This window comes from Bombus fervidus, chromosome 9 (assembly GCF_041682495.2).
Source record: "Bombus fervidus isolate BK054 chromosome 9, iyBomFerv1, whole genome shotgun sequence".
In the NCBI taxonomy this organism is placed as follows: Eukaryota; Metazoa; Arthropoda; class Insecta; order Hymenoptera; family Apidae; genus Bombus; species Bombus fervidus.
The window spans coordinates 4,600,866-4,614,054 of record NC_091525.1 but is presented as its reverse complement, the minus strand read 5'-3'; the positions used below and the strand labels follow the sequence as shown (position 1 = coordinate 4,614,054).

Sequence of the window (13,189 nt, the reverse complement as noted above, 5' to 3'; positions counted from 1 at the left end):
ACTATTCTGTGCACTGTTTAGTTTCTCTTTCTTTTTTTAACACCTTCGAAAATAACAACACAGGAAGTAATAAACGACCATTTCTAGAATTGCTAGTTTATGCTTCTCTCTTATCCCCTTGTTAGTTATCTTATTATGCAGAGTAAAGATAAATGATACGTCTTCGTTACGTGTCACGTATATATTATACATGTTATACATTATAAATACATAATGAATCGCCTAGCTTGAAGGTCTGACTTTCCGTAAGATTTACTCAAGGTTAGTGACGAGTATTTCATATTAAAGATACTCTTTCGGTATAAATCAATTAAATCAGGACAAAATCTCGAATCATGTTCAATAATATTTAATTACAAAAATAAGAAGGTATAAAATTGTTTTTCTTAGTTTTCAATAACATAATAGTTTATTCATATATTTTAATAATATACAATTTATCTGTTTACATAATATTTGCATGAGTCACAATGACGATTAAATATCAGATTAGGATTTCTTTCAACGTAAACATGATATAATCTGTAACTAGAATTTGTATAAATTCTTTTATTATATATTTATGTAATATGTATACATCCAGATATCTTATTTTACGCTGTGTACGCAAAAGCGTGCACGGAATACAGAATTTTCACAAATATGTTCTAAGTGCAATTGCAATTTTACAATTATGTACGAAAACCATCGACACCAATATAAAATATTATATAGATACCGACGAAGTTTGGATCGTACCGGTAAAAAATATTTAATATTTAGGTGCAATATGCACACGCTATTACTAATATGTGTTACTTATGGTTCCTTTAGAAACCACCCATCTCGTTTAAAGAGATTATGCTCGATTTTTACTAAGACGAATACATTCGTTCGAATTCTGGACTAATTTTCCTTATACTATTTTAATAATTTACAAAAGAATCTACACTTTTCTTCCTACATTTTTCTCTTATTATCGTGTTTAATCATGTTTACACGTTATCAAAGTAAAGCATATGTATTTGAAGCAATAAAAAATTTAGAAATTTTTTCAGAAAACAGATATTCCGACCTCAGTTTTGTCAGCTTTCCAAATTTAGTAAGATACACAGCAATATTGCCACGTTCGCGCAATTTAACATCGTCAGTAATTGTTATCTTTAAAAATGTTGTCCCATCTATCACAAAAATATTTTAAATAAATCTTAAAAATTAAATATGAGTTGGCAGTTAACAGGAATGACAACGTGAAAATATTATACAGAGCCATTACAGTAAAGTAGTTCAAACAAAAATTTCTTTTCACCACCCTTGCTTCATCGACGAAAGAATCCTATTTAATCAATTATAAACATGAATATTGACAATGCTAAACAATTACCAACGATTTCATCCTATTTGCTCGGTCAATTTGCAAGAATTATCTTTCGGTTCCATTTCAAAACTGTTTTAATTTTCATTGTTTCTGTTCCCCAAATACTTTAAATCGTTGTTCACATCAATAATGTCACTTTATTTACGATTGTTCAGATTGATACGCAGCATAAATCGTTCCAGCTTTTTTCTTTGCCAAATCTGTTGCCTTTTTAGCAGCGTCCTTTACTTTTTCCGCTCTACCCTGTAATGAATGTTGAAAATCTTCTGCAAGACTAGTCCTTGCCCCAGCTCCTTCATCGATCTGAAATAAATAAAAAGAAACATGTAAATATAAATTTTTTCCTTTTGACGCTTGGATTATGTACGTTGTTCTTACTAGATGAGCAAAACCCATTTGAGAAAGTGTTGGATTCATATACTGTGCTGTATGTGGAAACATATGTGCTAGGACATAATTAAACCCGTTATACATCAGAGTACAATTCTTTTTAAATCTATCCAATCCAAATGCTTGAATAGCTCTACCAAATCCAAATACTTGACTGTCGATCCAAGCTGATCTTTTTGCAACTGTCCAATTAGGATTTTCTTCACACACCTTATAAACAACTTTCTCCACAACAACCTGTGAAACAAGGAAAGCATAATAAAAGTTAATTTCCAAGTAATCGCAATATTACAGCTCCTACAAACTTGCTATACCAAATTACCATGACTTTAGTGTAACCTAAATTTCTTGTATATGTTGTTAAAGTTTTCGTTTTGGGGTCCACTATGGTCTCTTCAACAATTTTTACAACACTTTTACTAATAAATCTCTCTCCCCATTTTGGCACTCTGTTAGTTTTTGTCAAAAGTCGTGTGGTATATAATATGCCATCTTTAACCTTCCTTGATACAGTATCTTCCGTAAGTACATGGGTGCTGAAAAAATAATTTGAATTGTACTATTTCTTCTAAATATTTATCAGTAAATAATAATATAGTTTTACATATTTCATAAATGCATTTGGAGTTTCATATCTACCTATTAGGATTTGGATATCTTTGCCAAAATCCACGTGCTACTTGATCCCAATTAAATTGGAAAATTGTATTACTTTCATAATACTTCACCATTTTGTTGATCAGTATAATTTGTACTGTCTAAACAGAATTATAACATTCAAACAATTTTTTGCAAATTGCAAACTTATTCATATGCCAACAATTCTTAGTTTTAACTTGTTTCTTTTAATCCAAAATCCAACCAAATGAATACATATATAAATACACATATTAAAGCATATATGTATATAGGAAATTCTCTCCCTTTCAAAGAGGAGAAAAGAAAACACAAATGTATACAAAAAATCAATTTGTTTAGAAATAAACTTTTGTAGTTCCACAAATTAATATCACAACATTAACATAACGCGGAAAAAATATAATATCACAGTAATAAAAATAATATTTCTTGTAAATGAATAAGAAATTCGAGGTTTATGCAATAGTATTAAGCCATTATTGAGGACACATGCACGTGTTGTATATACTATATTACATATGAAGAGCATAAAATTCGAAAACGTATTCAAAAGCAAAGGAAGATAAATTTTTTATACACATGCATTAATATAATTTTATCAACTTAACACGAAAACGAATTAACTATCATTAATTATCCGATCGAGTGAGAATGAAATTATATAACCCTTTCTGATATTTGAAAGTTTACTAAATAAAATTATTAAATTATCACTTGGATTTATTGAGATTTGTAATAATTCCAAAATATCACGAAATTACAAATATGCATTGATAATTAAAATTTTTCTAAAGGATTACAAGAGTGCCTATACTAGAAAGATTAATCCATTCCGAAAGAATATTTTGATTCGAAACTTGATTTACTGTGAACGTATAGCGCTTTTTTCTCGAAGACTATGTTGGTACTTGTTTAAAAGTCTAAGCTAACACAAAATTCATAACATAGTTATGTTACTTACATAGTTATTTTGTTAATAAATTACACTTTTTTCATATCCAATTGTCACTTAATCGTTGTGTCATATACTGAGTAACTGGTAAACGACTTGTTCCACCGTCGATATTATCGAACTGTGCCTTATCGTGTTCCAAACATGTTCGTTCAAATTCACACACGTGCAAATGCATGCTTGCATATACACTAGGAGTCAGTATGGACAACTTGAATTAGACAAACAAACAAAGATAAATTGTTTGTTTAATTCCAGAAAACTTGGTCCACTGGAATTTCTATGAAAACACACGTGTTTAAAGATAAATTATTCCATTTAAACACTCACTGTACGTAAAAAATTTCAAAGAAAACGTTAAGCAATTGGTTATGTACCATTTTTCAGTATGAAATGTGGTAAGACCGTAACGATTCAAAACATCAACGGATTATGTTTTTGTTTTGTTGTGGTGGTAAACTAAAAATCAATTAATTACTATTTTCATGTTGTTTACAAACAACCAAGAGTTACGAGATTAGGCCGATCATCGTTGATTGTTTAAAAAATAAAAAGTTTAAAAATGCCTATAAAGACAAAGCAAATAAAAGGGATATTAATACCCATGGAGGAACAAGTAAGAAAAATATAGCAGTTTTCTAACATTCCTGTATTATTCAATTTTGTAAAGAGTAACAAAGTTTTAATGTGTTCCATATCTTAGGTAAATAAATTGAAAGAACTAATAAATGCTAACCCTGTTACTCCAAATGGGTCTATGTCAAAAAACTCGTCTCTCTTCGAACACTTGGAATGTTTGGGAGAAAAATTTGATACCTTGGTAAAAGGAGAAATTAGTGATTATGAAGAAATGGAATCAAAGATTATTAGTATTGTAGAAGAATTTTGTTCACTAAAATATATGGATGAGTCTGTATGTCGAAGAACATTATACATATTAGTTTATTGTCAACCATTATAAAAAAATTCCTTTTAGATTGAAAGCATAGACAAAGAAATGGCAGTTCAAATTTTGTCCACTGTGTTAGATAAATTTAAATTAACTCTTGAAGGTCTAGAAAAATTAGAATGTTTGCCACTGAAACAAAGGTTGACAGAATGCCTAGATTACATCAAGGAAATGGGTCAAGCCAATGAAATTGAACATTTTCAGAACATCAAGGTATAAAAGATACAGACACAAGACATTCTGTATTGTTTTCTACAATTATCCTAATTATATTATATTAAATTATATTATCAGGAATTAGGCACTTCCATTCTGGAATTGCTTGGACCATTACAAATATATAAAAAAAGCTTAGTGTGTCAGTTGTTAGCTGAAAAGATCAAACTATATTTGTGTCAGTTGTGTGCAGCATTTAAACTGTTAGTACAATTAGTACAAGAGCAACACCGGCTAAATGCACCAATCTATGTAATAAAATGTTTTATGATCTCTACATTTTAAAAGCACACACAAGCTTACTCTAATAGGATACTTATGCTTTTATTCGCATAGAATTGCAAGAAATATGTCTGTGAAAGACTCTGCTTTTGCTTGAAGATGATAATAGAAATATTGGATATATCAGATTCATTACCTGAGGATGAAGCATTTGAACAAAAAAATCATTTTGTTTATAGGTAATCTAACTAATTAATTTCAATTGCTTTTAAGGAAACAGTACTTTATATCTCTTTTATCAATTTATTTTATATTTAGGATGGATTTGGTATTGGATATCTTGTCAGAGATTCTAAATAAATCACAAAAAGATCAAATATTGGAATGCAAAGATTTATGGCTTCGAATAGAAGATGTATTCTCGTGTGCGATGGCAATTGCACAGGTCTGCAAACCTTGCAATTTTAAAGCGATTACTGGAACCTGTCAGTCGATTATATCTGAATATGAAAATTTGAAGTTCCAATTAACGTCCGAATCATCTGATACAGCATTGAATAATTTGTTCATGAACAGTTTAAGCGACGCGCTTTATCGATTAGAACGTAAAATTAATGTGTCGGTATTGAATCTTGTTATGGAAGTTTTCAGTGATCCCTTTCATGCTCTGAGAAAGCTTGTTACAATCTGTGGCAATTCATTAAGCGCTAAAAAGCGATCTAAGAACGATTTATCCAATGCTATAGAGGATTTCGATCAAATTATAGACAAATCCATGCAAATTGGATTGTTTGCTATTGCCTCTTGCAAAGATAAAAATCGTAAGTTAAGCTCTATTAATTAATACAAAATTCGCATCTGTGTCTTGATAGTTATTCACCATTCTTTATGCTGTATTATCTAGGGATTAATCAAATACGAAACTGTTTGGCAAGTCTCGAATCTTTGGAAACAGAGTTGATTTCTGCCATTACCACCTTTTATTTGCATCCAGAGAGTAAAGAAATGCGAGAAAATGTAAAACTGTTAACTGGACAGTGGCAATTAGAAGTCAATAAATTACACGATGCGATTAATCTAATTATAGATTCGGGTGCTTACTGTCAGGTATTTTATGACAATGTCTATTCTATGCACATCAAAGATACATCTATACAAAATTTCCACGCCATTATCATTATTTTTAGGTAGTATTAGACGATCTTCAGGATCGTATTTCCGTAATGACAAATTGTCTCGACAATAGGAAGCCTGTGACTCAAGCGCAAGTACAAAGTATTGTACTTCGATCCTTGTCGCTCTCCCGCCAAATAAGTATCACCATAAACGATATTGGAAGCGACATTATTGAAAGGCAAACAATAATGATGATTAGAGAATTAAAAGCTGGTAAGTATTTATTATGAAATCGTTAATTCATATTTTGTTATATATAAACCCGTAATCGATTTTTTTTTTTTTTTTTTTATTATTTTAAAGCAATATTCGAAGCTGATGCTGCCTCGAAAAGTCTTTTAGTGGATAACGCTACGGAACCACAGCAATTGCGAGTAATAAAAAGATGCGAATTAATTTTAAACGTAGTAAAACGATTACATCCCGCTTTAGTTGCTATTATGAATAATACAACATTGATGAATACAAGTTATGGAAAAAGCAGTAAGGGACAAGGTGATACTATTCACGGTAGGTTATTCTATTTTTAATTACCAATTAATCGAACATAATATTTTGATATATGAATCTTTCCTTTCTTAGATGTGAGTAACAAATTGACATCTACAATTTATGGATTATCTAATGATCATCATCATCAAAAACCTTTAACCTATGTAAGAACTCCTTATACAGGTAAGAATAGTATATTGTGTATCATTAATTCTCCTATATGCTTCGTTACTCTTTATTTGGTACATCTTTCTAGTGAGCAGTTGCAAAACACCCTTATCTATACAGACTGCGAATAGTATTTCTAAAACACAATTGAATTTATCATGTTTGATTCCTTATATCAAGAAAGGGCGCGAGATGCGCACCGAACGTTCGGTCATGTATAAAACACCACGCAAAAATGACTCTGTTGATCAATCCTTGACCGACATTAGGTTAAAACCACGTAGTTTGACTAGTATCAGACAGCATCTGTTTAGCAGGGACAGTATTAGTTCTCATGATGATATCTGTTTGTCTGAGGAAACTATGAATCTAACAGGTAACGTTAGTGAGCACAAAAATATTTCAGTTTTGAATTATTGCCTGTTATAATTTTAATTAACCACTAATTATTGGCATAATAAAACTTTCAGGTATTTTAGAAAGATTTGTATTTTCCTGTACAAATCTGTGCACAACCTCGTCGAAGTTTCATCACGTAGAAAAAACGCAACATGATACGATCGCTGAAAAATCAGATAAAAAGTCTGTTAGACGTTTAACAGAATCGTTGGTTGAATGTATCGAAACGCAATCTGAGATTACAACTGGTAAAATGGATCAATGTTCTACGATCGGCGGAGGCGACGGGCCATCAATTGTGGATATATCGAAAAGTTACGATGATACTCATCATCCGAATAAAAGTACAGAAATAACACAAGAACGACTATTTGGAGATTAAATGTTACCTTTATGATTTATGTTGGTGAAGGAGAACATTGATCTTCATTGAATTTGGAGTTTCAGTACATCGATTAGAAAATATAAACGTTCGCTGTTGAACTATAGTACCTTAAAGTGGTTTCTATTAAACATAACAACAATACTTTCAGAGCGAGGAAATGAAAAAGAATGAGAGAGGGGGAGATAAATAATAGAGATTTTACTTATATCTATGTTCTATTTCAATTTTTTCATGAATTTTAAGATTTGTAAAATTTTCATTAATAAAGGAATGTTTTTGAATTAGCCTCCACCCACTTTAATTTCGATTATATTAATCAACTTTTCGATTGTCAATCAATCGTGAACTGCGTGTATCGTATCGAATAAGTATATGCGATATATCGTATCTCGCTATTCTCGTTTGTGAAACTAGTGTGTGTATTTGTTGAAAGCAAATCGAGATATTCACGTGACTCCCATTTACATCAGTAAATTGGTTGCTCGGTGGGTTCAGCCCATTTTTAAAAGACATAAAAAATTTATTTATTGCAAAGAAAATGGGAGCGTCAATAATACCACTGTTACTTTTTACGGCATTATGGGCTATAGTAGGAATTGTCTTACCAATCTTTGTTCCAAGAAGTACTAATCGTGGGTACGTGTTTTATTACAATTGATAAGTATTCTGGACAAAAATTCTAGATATTTAAAAATTGTTTTTGTTAAAAACAAAAGTGAAGTACTAGATTGTTTAATAATAACCTGAGTCTTCTTCCCTTGCAGGATCCTTCAGGTTATGCTTATGTTGACAGCATTTACATGTTGGTTATTGTAAGTTGACAAGTGTCAAATGAAGCATTTAATTGAATTTTTTTATTAAATACCATACAAATTATTATTTGTTCTTACAGCTGGTTATGTTGCTATATGGCTCAAATGAATCCTTTAATCGGACCAAAATTACCTAAAAATACGGTTCTTATGATGGCACGAGAATGGGTAAACATGTTTTCTCATTACAATAATATCATTATACATATACTTGCTATAAATTACACAAGACTAATAACCATAATTTTTTCTTGCATCAAATGTATTTGTTACAGAGCCACGTCCAATTTAATCAATAGTAGAATAATCATAGGAGGAAAATGCATTTATTATGGGTATATCAAACTGTTTCTAAAAGTTTGTATAATTAGTGAATTGTATAATTACTGCAATGAAAGTGAAACAAATTAGGCTTTTGTGTATATCGGAAGTTTTAAAAATATAAATCAAGCATTAAAGCAAACATTCTGATAAATTAAATTAATATATATATATATATTTTATGACAATTGTATATTTTCATTTAGTGTAAAACATTGTTTTAGTATAATCTCATACTGTGAAAAGGACGATGTATATTATGTAACAGAGATAATAATGATAATAATAACAGCGCAACAATAATAAAACAATTCATGTTCGAATGAAATTTGTTACATATTACTTGTTCATTATATGTGATTGTTTTATTTTATTTTTTTAACACGACCCTTGCCTCATCAAATTTTGTACTAATAAATAAGAGAATCGATATCCTACATGAAAATAAATTTGCATGCTATAGATAAAAACCGCGCGCGCGCACGTATACAATGTCACGTTCGTGAATACGAAAGGTATGTAACTCTGTTACTTCTACATGTTCGTATGTGTGTCGTGAGATATACATCTACATACATGTGATTCGTGTATAAAGCAAAAGTGACAAGCAGGACGTAATATCACTAAGAAAAACAATAATGGAGGCGTGTAGTGTCGTTGAACGTGAAGTTGACAAGATTTTATTAAAATTTGGAGTGGTAAACGAGCATGCAGAGACAGTACTGCAGGATCTAATAAATCATATCGAATCTTTAAAAAGGGAATTTACTCAAGGTAAACTGAAAGCTCTCCCGCTACTTACAATGTCATCGTTCGTTGACAATCTATGAACAAAAAATAACATTTTTTAAAAATTGTGGTAATAGAAAGCGGAAATAGGACAAGAAGATTTCAATTTTCCTATATGAATATGTAGATCTCAAAAACTGTAACCTGAAAGATATTTATATTATCCATTTTCCTCTCATATTGTTCTATCTAGTTCTAACCTCTTTTATCGCAACGGTTATGTAGAACTTTCCTTTGTTCAAGATATTTCTCGTTCGCTTACATTTTTGGATAATATCTCTACATAGTTTGAATTCACGAAGTATTTGAATGCACTTTAATCTCGTATTTATCATTAAACATATATGATATCCCACTTAAAAGGATTGAATTTTTTGTTCATCAGCACCAGACAATCATGAATTAACCCCAGGACAAGTGCAAATATTAAAAGAGGCAATGAAAAAAGTTTGTGAAACTGTACATCGTTTAACCACAGAACACAGAGAGTTACATGGTTCTGTTTCAAAAGTAGGAAAAGCAATCGATAGAAATTTCACTGCAGACTTTGCAAGTACAAGCAGAGAAGATGTTTTTTCAGGTCCAGAAAAATCACATCTTTTAAATCAAGTTATTTGTCAGCATTTTTACCGTCATGGCATGTTGGATATTGCAACAGAATTAGCAGCGGTAAGTCTATATAAATATATTTATATATACACATGTGTACACCATATAAATTTTTAACTATATACACAATGGATCTGTTGTTACAGGAAGCTGGAATTAAAACAGAGGAAGGTACAAAGGAGCCATTCACAGAATTAAATTATATATTAGATTGTTTAAAGCAAAGAAATTTGGAACCTGCGCTTGAATGGGCTAAAAGACATAGAGAAGCACTTCTAGCACAAGTATGCACAATATCATTCATTGCCACTGCTCAGATAACACTATTTTGATGCAAATATATCTGACATTAAACATTATTTGTAGAATTCGTCTCTTGAGTTTAAGCTTCATAGGTTACATTTTATAAGACTGATTCAACAAGGACCTAGCAAACAAACTGAAGCAATAAATTATGCTCGTCAAAATCTTACGCAATATGTCGGACGACATGGGAAAGAGGTGCAGGCATTAATGGGCACGTTATTATATTTACCAAATGGCATACAGTCCTCTCCTTACAGTCATTTATTGGATCCCACTTTATGGCTAGATATTCACGATGTATTCACGAGAGAGGCTTGCACATTATTTGGTCTAAGCGTAGATAGTCCTCTCTCTGTGTGGTATGTTTCTTCATAGTTTCTGATATCGTAAAACGCGTAAAAATAAATGCATAAATGATATGAAAATCTGGCAACGTTATGTTCTAGCATTAATGCGGGTTGTACTGCATTACCAACGCTTTTGAACATTAAGCAAGTTATGCAACAAAGACAAGTAAATACCGTTTGGAATGGAAAAGATGAATTACCTGTAAGTAACTGGATAAATAAACGGAAAACAAATATTGCATTATTTAACCGATATTTTTCTCCGCAGATTGAAATAGACCTCGGCAAAGACGGTCGTTATCATTCTGTTTTCGCGTGTCCAATTCTGAGACAACAAAGTACAGAGAATAATCCGCCAATGAAATTAGTCTGTGGACATGTTATTTCAAGAGATGCGTTAAATAAACTTACTAACGCAAACAAGTATGTATTTTAATAACAAGGCGACTGTTAAATTAAAAATTGAAACCACTTAGGAAAAACATAATAAAAGGCAAGAGGCATTAATAGAATATAAATAAAAATTGAAATTTATTTTCCAGATTGAAATGTCCATATTGTCCAGTAGAACAAAATCCAGAAGACGCTAGACTTATCTACTTTTAGATTACTGTGATACAATAATGTGAACGATCTATAACGCTTAAGCCAACGGGAAGGACATACATATACTTAGATCAAATCATTGTATGCCGCGAATTTGGAAATCGTCATTTTTTATTTGGCTTAGTACATTGATTTCCGATCTTGTCATCAAAACGTGAAAATAATATATTAGCACATTTTACTATGGAAAAGTGCCGAATATTTGGTAAATACTTTGGTGACGACAATTGACACTGTTTTATTATTTTAGTGTCTTTTGAAAAGCAAATATCTCAATGTAATTACGTATAAGTTGAAGTATGTTAATTTAATTGTAATTGTTCGAGAATGAAATATAAATATAAATAAATATACAAATATATATATATTTATTTATTTATATTTATATTGCACATCTCGTATATGCGAATACGATAATACGATTATAGTAGTATTAAGTAATGTTTTTGTATATACTGCTGTTGAATGTTAATTATCAATTAAAGTTGTTTGTAATGATAGCTATCAATGAGAGATGATATGTGAGTTACATAAAAAGTCGATGTGTATTAACGCAATCATATTATAGTCTTTTCGTTTGTAACGTAGGATCTGATTCATCCGTCGAAAATTATTACATAGTCAGTCATCGATACGTGTTCTCTAACAAAATATTTTTCTACCCTGGATATCTAGAGAATAAATAAATTTAATATTGTGTATATATGTGTATGTATATTATATTATATGCACACATATAGATATATATATCTCTATCATAATGTATTGAAATGTACAATGCACCGTGACCAGAAAAAGATATTACCTAATCTAACACTCATAGAGTATTCATGAGACATTAATATTCTATTTTTAATTTTCCCAGATATGAACATATATATATGCAATGACTTTTCACGTTAAACACGTAAATGTTTATTTAAATACATATTATTGAACAACATACACATAAACATATCATGCGTTTCAACGACAAATGACGTCGAATAACACTCGATTCATTTGAAATAAGGTTGCCTCGTGTTTGTAGCGATCTTATAAGATAAAAATTCGAAATGTTTTGGAGCATCGCGTTCGGACATCGATATCGTTGGGCGAAAAACTGACGATTTTCAGAGTCGATTTACGTGCGCGTTCTAATTCCCTTGCCATATAATATTCCCTTCGCAAATACATGCACTTTACGTACTTCAAAAGTTCGGTACAACTTTACATAAGTACACATACACGTACGCACACACAATACAAGTGCATCGCTTATCAAGAATAAAAAATACCTTTCTCCTTCTTGAGTCTCGCTGTTTTTCGACGACTACACAGACAGATTAAATCGGACCCATACACCAGCTGGTTAAATATTATATGCATATATGTATATACGTTACAATGACAGAGGACAGGAGGAAGGAAAATGTATTGGTAATTTATTGGCTTATGCCTGCACGCAATGCCCGTTGGAGATAGAATTATGCACACTTAGATATATGTGAGACATCTGTTGTTCGTTCTGGCTTCGTCTAAATTCAATGAAACCCACTTTCAACGACATTTAACAACCTGTCAAGCCCAAATGGATCAAGGACGCATTATTTATCAAAGAGAAGTTGTTGTTTGTTTCATCAAACAACGATTAAAACGACCGTTTGTTTCCGCGATTTCGTGTGCCAAGAAACTTTCACGTTTCATGATATCGCTTATTGTCTGTTTGCAATAGCAGCAATCGCTTTCAATTCATCCGACATGGAACGCTAAGACAAAATGTTGCAAAAGCGAGATAACATCAGATGAGTGTAATAATAGATCATAATTACTAGACTGTGGATTTTTATGTACTTATGCCAAATTTAAAGGTACAATAATGGACACAGTACATATATTGCATATGAAGATATATAAAACATCGAAAGTAGGGTATTTGCTATGATATTTAGACAATAGAACCATTTAAGCTCGATTTTCTAACATATACATATTCATAAAAATATGAATTTGCATAAATATCCGCAATCTAATAATTATACATCATGGTCGAAGTTCTATCGTACGCGATAGAT

At 31.0% G+C, this 13,189-nt stretch overlaps 4 protein-coding genes across 6 annotated transcripts; 3 read left to right on the top strand and 1 right to left on the bottom strand.

The window, feature by feature from the left end:
* Positions 1-377: 377 nt before the first annotated feature.
* On the bottom strand, positions 378-3,486 carry Prel (preli-like). Of its 3 annotated transcripts, XM_072009862.1 has the most exons (5): positions 3,348-3,481; positions 2,387-2,505; positions 2,070-2,283; positions 1,736-1,984; positions 378-1,660 (listed from the first exon to the last, which is right to left on the bottom strand). In XM_072009862.1, the coding sequence occupies exons 2-5, from the start codon at positions 2,476-2,478 to the stop codon at positions 1,499-1,501; spliced, it is 717 nt and encodes a 238-aa protein (XP_071865963.1). In that variant the 5' UTR covers positions 2,479-2,505; positions 3,348-3,481; the 3' UTR covers positions 378-1,498. The 3 variants fall into 3 exon arrangements, with proteins under 3 accessions (XP_071865963.1, XP_071865961.1, XP_071865962.1); XM_072009860.1 differs by having other exon boundaries at positions 378-1,984; positions 3,348-3,486; XM_072009861.1 differs by having other exon boundaries at positions 378-1,984; positions 2,387-2,501; positions 3,348-3,462.
* Positions 3,487-3,767: 281 nt separating this feature from the next.
* On the top strand, positions 3,768-7,629 carry Spt (Spitting Image). The gene is made up of 12 exons (XM_072009713.1): positions 3,768-3,954; positions 4,042-4,251; positions 4,315-4,500; positions 4,582-4,755; positions 4,840-4,964; positions 5,044-5,546; positions 5,630-5,832; positions 5,913-6,114; positions 6,205-6,411; positions 6,484-6,576; positions 6,650-6,937; positions 7,032-7,629. Exons 1-12 carry the CDS (start codon positions 3,901-3,903, stop codon positions 7,340-7,342), a joined length of 2,556 nt encoding a protein of 851 aa, XP_071865814.1. The 5' UTR covers positions 3,768-3,900; the 3' UTR covers positions 7,343-7,629.
* Positions 7,630-7,742: 113 nt separating this feature from the next.
* LOC139990519 (V-type proton ATPase subunit e) lies at positions 7,743-8,806 on the top strand. The gene is made up of 4 exons (XM_072009889.1): positions 7,743-7,981; positions 8,110-8,157; positions 8,238-8,325; positions 8,433-8,806. Exons 1-4 carry the CDS (start codon positions 7,884-7,886, stop codon positions 8,454-8,456), a joined length of 258 nt encoding a protein of 85 aa, XP_071865990.1. The 5' UTR covers positions 7,743-7,883; the 3' UTR covers positions 8,457-8,806.
* A 274-nt stretch (positions 8,807-9,080) lies between these two features.
* Positions 9,081-11,314, top strand: Sou (required for meiotic nuclear division 5 protein souji). Its single transcript, XM_072009869.1, has 7 exons — positions 9,081-9,252; positions 9,653-9,936; positions 10,023-10,160; positions 10,243-10,541; positions 10,629-10,731; positions 10,798-10,952; positions 11,072-11,314. The coding sequence occupies exons 1-7, from the start codon at positions 9,117-9,119 to the stop codon at positions 11,133-11,135; spliced, it is 1,179 nt and encodes a 392-aa protein (XP_071865970.1). The 5' UTR covers positions 9,081-9,116; the 3' UTR covers positions 11,136-11,314.
* The last annotated feature ends 1,875 nt before the right edge of the window (positions 11,315-13,189 follow it).